General features: G+C 35.3%; 3 protein-coding genes across 4 annotated transcripts; 1 reads left to right on the forward strand and 2 right to left on the reverse strand.

The window, feature by feature from the left end:
- Positions 1 to 2716: 2716 nt before the first annotated feature.
- LOC113095069 (mitochondrial import receptor subunit TOM6 homolog) lies at positions 2717 to 3360 on the reverse strand. 2 transcript variants are annotated; one of them, XM_026260692.1, is made up of 3 exons: positions 3239 to 3360; positions 2971 to 3096; positions 2717 to 2879 (listed from the first exon to the last, which is right to left on the reverse strand). In XM_026260692.1, exons 1-2 carry the CDS (start codon positions 3331 to 3333, stop codon positions 3000 to 3002), a joined length of 192 nt encoding a protein of 63 aa, XP_026116477.1. In that variant the 5' UTR covers positions 3334 to 3360; the 3' UTR covers positions 2717 to 2879; positions 2971 to 2999. The 2 variants fall into 2 exon arrangements, with proteins under 2 accessions (XP_026116477.1, XP_026116470.1); XM_026260685.1 differs by having other exon boundaries at positions 2717 to 2884.
- A 206-nt stretch (positions 3361 to 3566) lies between these two features.
- Positions 3567 to 5189, forward strand: LOC113095060 (ubiquinol-cytochrome-c reductase complex assembly factor 2). The gene is made up of 4 exons (XM_026260675.1): positions 3567 to 3743; positions 4146 to 4220; positions 4544 to 4613; positions 4784 to 5189. Exons 1-4 carry the CDS (start codon positions 3606 to 3608, stop codon positions 4888 to 4890), a joined length of 390 nt encoding a protein of 129 aa, XP_026116460.1. The 5' UTR covers positions 3567 to 3605; the 3' UTR covers positions 4891 to 5189.
- Positions 5190 to 5881: 692 nt separating this feature from the next.
- On the reverse strand, positions 5882 to 8148 carry LOC113095051 (translocator protein-like). Its single transcript, XM_026260671.1, has 4 exons — positions 7931 to 8148; positions 7020 to 7193; positions 6739 to 6877; positions 5882 to 6431 (listed from the first exon to the last, which is right to left on the reverse strand). The coding sequence occupies exons 2-4, from the start codon at positions 7190 to 7192 to the stop codon at positions 6255 to 6257; spliced, it is 489 nt and encodes a 162-aa protein (XP_026116456.1). The 5' UTR covers position 7193; positions 7931 to 8148; the 3' UTR covers positions 5882 to 6254.

Raw genomic sequence — 8148 nt, forward strand, 5'->3', positions numbered from 1 at the left:
GCTCGCAAAAGATGACCTTGGTCTGATGTCTACTGTTACTCCATAATACTTATCCCTCTGTTTTTGTGTTCTCAGTCTAGGCCAAGTTTGAGCTGATAGTGTCAGAGGCCTCATATCAGAAGAGTCTGATAGTAGCACTGAATGTGTTTCAAACATATCCTGTCCCATGTGCAGCATCATGTTCTGTTCTCCAGCCTAAAGGAAGTCTGCAGAATCAGGTAATTCACTGAATAAAATTCTTGAATACACAATACTATACAAAAAATTTGAATGTGAAATGTATTAGGCCAGAAAATGTATTCTGAACCAGAAAAACACCTCAGACGCATTTCACCTGGGCTAAGGAGAAAAATAACTGGACTGTTGCTCAGTGTTACACAGTATTGAGTGCATAATTGAACCACCTTTGGAAATTTTTAACAATTCTGTTTTGTAAATCATTTTTGATTGATCTTTGAGAAAATATATATAAAAAAATTAGATACTGAATTTTTTATTTTCCTAAGATGTAAGTCATAACCATCAGAATTAATACAAAAAATTCTTGAAATATTTCAGTTTGTGTGCAATGAGTCTAGAGTATAGGAAAGTTTGCTTTTTTGAATTAAATTACAAAAAAATTAAGAACTTTTCCATGACATTCAAATTCTTTAGATGAATCTGTAATTGCTGGTGGCAGTAACCAGTAAAGTCTCTATTGTCTCTCACAAAGAGTTGTACATTCACTTTTTCAATGATCTTCTGCTCCTCTCTGTTAAAAGGTCTATTAGAAGATCTTATTTTACTGACCATCTAGTTTTCAGTACTTACAATTACCTATTTTTGGTGCACTATATTGCTTTTCATACTCCACTCAGTGGACACAGGTTTGTTGTGCAGGACCATGCAATATTTCCTGATAATGTGCATGTTGAGGAAATCAAAACAATGATTTTGGGACTGGCTCCTGAATCCTTTCTGCTTCATCTGATTAAGAACCACAGTAGATCTTTCTCTGCCCTGATACTGGCTGCATACACAAGGTGACTTGCTTGTCTTTGCAATACAATATAGTGTGTAGTATTTACAGCGGGTAAAGTAATGATTGAACACATCACCATTTTCTAAGTAAATATATTTCTAAAGGTGCTGTTGACACAAAATTTTCAACAGATGTCGGTAACAATCCAAGTAATCCATACTTACAAAGAAAACTATACAAATAAGTTCAGAAATTAAGTTCTGTGTAATAAAGTAGAATGACACAGCCAGGGGAAAAGTACTAAACACATGAAGACAGAGAGGTGCACAAAGGTATGGAAATCCAAAACACCAGCTGAAATCTTTCAGTAATTAGAAAGCAATCCTGCCCCTTCTAAATGGAAATTAATATTAATTGGCCTTGTCCCAACTGATGGCTAATAAAAAGGTGTCTCATGACCAACGTGTTATACAAGAAACATTTAATGAACCTTATTGTTGCAAAACATACTGATGGCATTGGTTACAGAAAGATCTCAATACTTCTGAAATTTCCAGTGAGCACTGTTGGGGCCAAAATCCAGATGTGGAAAGAACATCATTTCACCATAAACCAGCCAAGACCATGTGCTTTTCACAAGATTTCTGACAGAGAAGTGAACATAATTCTCAGAAGAGTGGTGCGCTTCAGAAAGACCTGGAATTAGCATGTACAATTGTTTCAAAGAAAGTAGGTACAGTAAATAATCCATTCAACCATTGTGGCCTGTGTGCACGCTTCCAACACAACTATTGCTGAAGAAAAAGCATGTTGAAGCTTGTTTAAAGTTTGCTGCACAACATTTAGAAAAGCCTGTGAAATACTAGTAGAATATAGTCTGGTCAGATGAGAAAAAAGTTGTATGATGTCTTTGAATGCCATAATACACACCGTGTTTGTAGACCAAATGGCACATCACCCCAAAACATCATAGTGTAGCACTGGCAAAATTCATACAATTGAAGGAAGGATGAATGGGAAAATTTATACAGAGACATTCTTGATAAAAATCTGCTGCCATCTACCAGGATGATGAACATGAAACAAGGGTGGACATTCCTGCCTAGACAATGATCTCAAACACACAGCAACAGAAACTCTCATTTGGTTTTAGAGAAAGAAAATAAAACTGCTAGAATAGCCCAGCCAATCACCTGACTTGAATCCAACAGAAAATCTATGGAAATAACTACAGATCAGAGTTCATAGAAGAGACCCATGGAACCATCCATACAGGAGGGTCTTGATGTCATTACCAAAGTATTAAATAGATTTCAGTAAGCATGTTGAATACTTTCCCCCACATTCTGAACATATTTGTATTGTTTTATTTTTATGGATTACTTGGGTTGTTACTGACATCTGGTGAAAATTTAATGTCAATAGCACCTTAAGATTTTTTTTTTTTTTTTGAGAAAAATGGTAATGTATTCAATATTTATTTTACCCGCGTTTTCTTGAATGATTTTGTTTGCAAAATTTTAATTCTTAGAACGCTAAACTTTAAAATGGTAATTATGAGTAATTATTATTATGAAGAGACCTGGATGAAAGTTTTCTCTTCAAAATAGAGAACTGCAAGTGTGGAAATGCAACAAAGGATGCTCGTAAAGAAATGTGCATCATGAAGTGTTCTAAAATACTATAATGGACAATATAATTTTAAATATATTTGAAATATTAATATGTATATAAATAAATAAAAGGCTGTAGGCAACTGATTCACCATGAGATTTATTTCAACAAAACGCAATGAATGCACAGAAGAAATGTACAGTTGTGATCATCCAATAGCTTAGACTTATTCCCTTCAGTGTTGAATGGGCTTCTTCAACAAGGCCCTCGGTAGAAAATGTATGTTCTTCCATTTCATCATCACCTATCCTGAAAAGACAAAATGAAGGAGTTAAGACACGTATCTACTTTAGATATTTAGGAGTGAATAATGCTTTCAAGATTTGTCATTTCACCTGTTAAAGTCATTTTTGCAGAGTGGGAACTACGTGACTGGCTGAGGAGACATCAAGTCAAAATCTGAAAGGTTTCTTGCGACCCAAACACCCGCTGCGAATAAACCCAGGTTTACAAGGAGATTCCTACAACAATAACACAAAGGAGATGGTCACATGATGGCAATCATTTAAAATTACACATATGAATATGATTTCGAGTAAATGAGTTGCACGCAACAGCAATGTTCGCTTCGTTTTTAAGCTTCGTACGTCATTTAAAACAAACCTTCTGAAATCATTTCTGTCCGTCGCGAAACGGCAAGCTGAGCTTATCCATCCCATGACACCACCTGATCGCCCGTCTGTTTTCTTTCCACTCATTTTATTTGGAGAATAAATAAAATTGGATTAGCCAAGCAAGCCAGAGGCTCTTTGCTATTACCTTGAGATTTCTACGGCAAACCACGAGGTTAACAGTATCCTGCTACGGATCCTCAACTGGAACAAAGCGTATTGGCAAAAAGGCGGTTTCTTGTGTTGAGTAATCAATTTTGAAACGCCGTAGCTTTTGTCCCTCCACGGCTTACAGATTTTCACCACAGTGCAGTTGTGAAACACACCGCCTAGGTTCCTACAATTCCTGTCGTTTATACATGGCTGCCACCAGATACCGTCGATTTCTAAAGCTATGCGAGGAATGGCCAAAGGACGAGTCAAAGAAAGGGCGAGATTTAGGAACATTTTTACGCCAAAGAGTCGCTAGTGCTTTCCGAGAAGGCGAGAACACACAGGTAACGTTATTGTTTTTACTTGTGAATTAATGTACGATTTACTCGTGTTGCATTGCAAGTTGTTAGACAAGTCAAATGTCATCTTACATATTGTATATTAATGCTTTCAATAGATAATCACAAACATGTTATTTATTTGGGGATGTTAGTTTTTACAATAAATACATTATGTGTCTTAAATGTATATGTGTACACTGGAAGCTTCTTTACCACAATAATAAGAAGAATATAATTCATATTAATAAATAAATAAAATCATAAAAACTTGGCAATAAATCCCTTTCTTATTCTGAAGGGTTTTTCTTTTTTATTGCCTAGTAAACATCCTTTCTCAAAATAATTCATGCAACAATACAGATATCTAATGCACCATTGACTATGTTGTCTTATGTTTCAATTAAGATTTCAGATCCAGAGAAATGTGATCAGATGTTTGAAAGTCTGGTTCACATAAACAGTAATGTGTACAAAGAAAAGGTGAGCCACATTTTCTAAATTATTCTAGGTTTAAACTTTTTATGAATAACTGAGACATCCACATGACAGAGCATAATTCAGTTATCATTAGATTTATTTTAACTGACCTGGATTTTTTGGAAATGTTGTATTTTATAATTTTTGTTGTCATATTCTGTGGGGAATAAACGGTTGTAGTATGAGATCATTTGGATGAATTCTGTTTAAAACACCCATCCTCACATTTTTTATGTTTTTAATAAAATCCTTTCATTTCATTGATTTGATTGACCTAAGCCTCATAATGTGATGGCATCATAATGTTTTGGTTTGTTTGTGTTCAGTTTCCACGGTCAAAAGATACTAGTTTTACAGGTGTGACAGTAGAAGAGTGCCGAATGCTATTGGCAACAGGTGAGGATTTCTTGATTTTAATTCTTATGTTCACCAGTGCTGCATTTATGTATTCTTATCAAAACAGTTTTTGGAAAATTGTACTATTTTTTTTTTCAGGGTCCTTTGATTTATAGAAAGTAAAAAGAAACATAATTTTACTTTTTGTCATTTTTTGTTTTGTTTTGCAGGAAACATACAGCACACAGAGGAGGAGAAGAAAGGATTGTGGAAGACACTAATGGATCGCTTCTCCTCCAAACATGAAGATGGAACCCCTGAAAAAGCGGAAAAATAATCATACTGCACCGATCTTATTTATTCCCCTTTGCACTTTTTCAAATAAAACAATTACTGTGTCTGTCTAAATCTTCACTTCGAACAGCTGTAGCTCTCTTCATGTTGATAGATGAACAGACACTTCCAAGAAGTAAAACTGATGGTATCTGGAGAGCTGTGTTAAAGTTGGAAAAATTTGATAATTAAGTAAAATCCATATTCAGTTTTACAGAATATTACTTTTCAGTTTTATAGAATATTCTTTCTCTTGAATCCATAATGCAAATAAATACTTTGTGTATTTCCCATATAATGCTACAGTTTCTCTCTTGTTTTTATTTCACTGGATAAAAGCCATGCTGAATTATGTATGTTCTTTATGGTTTTTGCACTTATGTATACTATTTTTACACCCTTTGTTTTATTATCATTAAAACTATATTCAGTAGTAAACATTTGAAGTGGATCAAAAAAGTTCATCAAAGTTTTCCAAAGACAAGTACATTTTGTTTTAGGTTTCAGGCCAAATTTGATGAAAGGTTTTGATCCACTTCAAATGTTAAATAGTGTAGGGGTTCAGCTTCTTTGAGGTATTTATTCCTAATATATTCTTATGGACATTTTATTGGCTGATTGCATGAACCATACCACCATACACCAAGTTAGTGTGATGATTAAAGTATATAATAAGTTTTTATAAATTCTAATAATAATTTTTAAATAAAGAATAATGATTTAGGGTTATGATGGAATAACTGCTGAAGTGCAGTTGAGTAATATAAAGTTTCACAGAAAAGTGATATAACGTAAAGCTAATGCGTTGCACACTGGGGAATTTCCTGGCAGATGCTGATAATATGTTGTGCCATGACATACAATATGTTTTTAAAAGATAAAAACTTTGCCAAACCACCACCCTTGCGAAGCCACACAGGTTTAAGACCACAACTTGGTGTTTGAAATACAATCCATGTACAATGTTTTAACTACTTTCCTTCCAAGAAACCAAGTCAAGAAAACATTTTTATTAATAAAAAATAGCCAAGGAAGCAAGCAAAACATTGTTCTGTTAACAATCTGAGACATTTTGAGTTTGAAGAGCCTGTAAAGTGATCTGTGTAAAATGCTGAACTTAAGTGAACTGATGGACTGAGTTCATATAATGGAAGCACTGAAACATTCTCATTATTGCCTTTCCTTATTTTATAATTAAGACACAATGTGAATTTTTCTGATATTACAAAACTGTAAGTGAAGATACAAATTAAACTAAATTCTTCATTATCATACTTCAAAATGGCCAACAAGAAAAATAAGTAAAATATGGTTGCATTTTTGTTTTAGTCAGTGTTAGTTAGAATAGTGTTTGTTTTATTGAACTCTTTAGTCATCTTTTTTGGGGTCTGGATTGTCTCTCCAGATGCAGTAGTTGAGGCTGGTAGCGAGGCAGAGCCAGGCCAAGTATGGTACCATGAGAAGTGTTGCAGTGCGGCTGATGGGATACCAAGACACCATTGTGGCTGCAACTGTGCCAGTCAGCATCACTACCTCTATCATCGCCTGGATATGAAAGAAGAACAGAACACCACTATATTTAACCATATAAGATATTATATAAACATTGACTTAAAAAAATACAGTGAAAAAATGGGAAACTAAACTCTTTGGTAACATTTTTGTGTGTGTTCATCAGAAGAAAGAAATGCACACATGTTTGGAATAAAATCAAGGTGAGTAAACTGAGTTTTCCCAAAAATCTCTGATACTATCTGACGACCATGTGCAGAGAAACTGGTTCATGGTTTACCTCTTAAATATTTTAACTGAAAAAACAGTATGATTTTTGAAACTCGTAAAAACATCCCACCAGTTTAATTTTGTGAGCGCCAAAGAAGATGGGGGTCCAGGCCCAATTAAGCGCCAACTGCATCCCATAGAGCCCCAGTGGTACCAGTGAATCCTGGGTGAAGCCTCCAAGCTCTTTCCACACAAGGTATGAACCGTAGCTTAAAAAAAAGAGAGAGAAAATCATTTACATCATCTGGAGGTACTCATTTACTTTTAAACCTGACTACAACTTCCTTCAGAGTTACTAAATGCATAAGAGCCAGGTATAAACCATAGTAAGTCAGAAGTGTTTAAACAAACCCCATGCCAGTGTAGAGAGTGGTCCACACTATTGGGAAGGCAGCGTTAGGTGGCCTCCATGAGGGTTTCTTGAGCGTGGTGTACCAGGTCTTCACCTCCTTCCTTGTGATTAAACCTCCAAATATCCCACCAACGTGTGGAAGGGCAGTCAAACTCAGCAGAGGAATCCACATCCTTTCAATGCAAAATGACAAATTAAGGTTGCTTAGCATTTGCCTGTGTACATTATGCAACACATTTGTTTTAGAGTAATTGTTCTGCCCCCTTCTTCTCTGTATAACTTCCAAGTCTGACAGCTTATCTCCTCAGAATGTGAAACAAGCAGGCCAACAGTAGCTCAGGGCTCATTTGCATTGAATAAAATTAGAATAGCAGCCTTCTCTTGCAATAAATGCAATCGTACAACATTAGCTTGATGCAAGTACTCTTACATATAAATACAAAATATCAGTAAAATATAAAAAATATGGTAATATTAAGCTGTCAGGTAAACTAGTTCAACAAACTAATATAATAAAAAAAATAGTCGATATAGGTTTTATCAGCAAAGCTGAACTGCTGTCCAGATACTTTTTTAACTTCCAACTATTTATTAAGAATGCATGATTTAAAACAACAAAGTTTTGCCAGTTCAGTTTGCCCCACTGTGACTCACAAAACTGTTTGTTTTATACAAGATAGTGATGAGAACGTCGCAAAGACCCACATCGATTATTCTTTTCGTTCAAAAAATGTTAAACAGCAAGATAATGATAAAAATGTTAGTCAGGCGCTCAGCAGAACTTATTTAACGCGCTATGCAGAGAGTGGAATTTTGTTGACAAGTTCACACGACGGAGTCGTAAGAGAAACAGCAAAGCAAATTGCCTTATGTAATGTTACTAAATGTATAACAACGCTGTTGTCTGTACCTGAATTGACAGGTCGAAGCGATGTTCGATGTTATGTGAAGAGAGACGTCTCGATGGCTTTCTATGACCGGAGTGATCTTGAAATCATGATATAAGTTTGTGTAACAAACAGTGGGCGTGCATGAAGGATGGGCTGCTCTCGTGTAGAAACAATACAACTGAAACGCTGGCCACTAGAGAGAGGCATGTAAACATCTGCCTCTTCTTCCTGGTGTTGT

Source organism: Carassius auratus, chromosome 6 (genome assembly GCF_003368295.1).
Source record: "Carassius auratus strain Wakin chromosome 6, ASM336829v1, whole genome shotgun sequence".
Lineage (NCBI taxonomy): Eukaryota > Metazoa > Chordata > Actinopteri > Cypriniformes > Cyprinidae > Carassius > Carassius auratus.

Coding starts and splice junctions, on each gene's coding strand:
- LOC113095069 (XM_026260692.1), bottom strand. CDS start 3,333: ATGAGTGGAAAGAAAACAGACGGGCGATCAGGTGGTGTCATGGGATGG. Junction 3,097..3,238: donor GACAGAAATGATTTCAGAAG/GTTTGTTTTAAA, acceptor TTATTGTTGTAG/GAATCTCCTTGTAAACCTGG.
- LOC113095060 (XM_026260675.1), top strand. CDS start 3,606: ATGGCTGCCACCAGATACCGTCGATTTCTAAAGCTATGCGAGGAATGG. Junction 3,744..4,145: donor GAGAAGGCGAGAACACACAG/GTAACGTTATTG, acceptor GTTTCAATTAAG/ATTTCAGATCCAGAGAAATG. Junction 4,221..4,543: donor GTAATGTGTACAAAGAAAAG/GTGAGCCACATT, acceptor GTTTGTGTTCAG/TTTCCACGGTCAAAAGATAC.
- LOC113095051 (XM_026260671.1), bottom strand. CDS start 7,192: ATGTGGATTCCTCTGCTGAGTTTGACTGCCCTTCCACACGTTGGTGGG. Junction 6,878..7,019: donor ACTCTCTACACTGGCATGGG/GTTTGTTTAAAC, acceptor CTTTTTTTTAAG/CTACGGTTCATACCTTGTGT. Junction 6,432..6,738: donor GCGCTCACAAAATTAAACTG/GTGGGATGTTTT, acceptor TTTCATATCCAG/GCGATGATAGAGGTAGTGAT.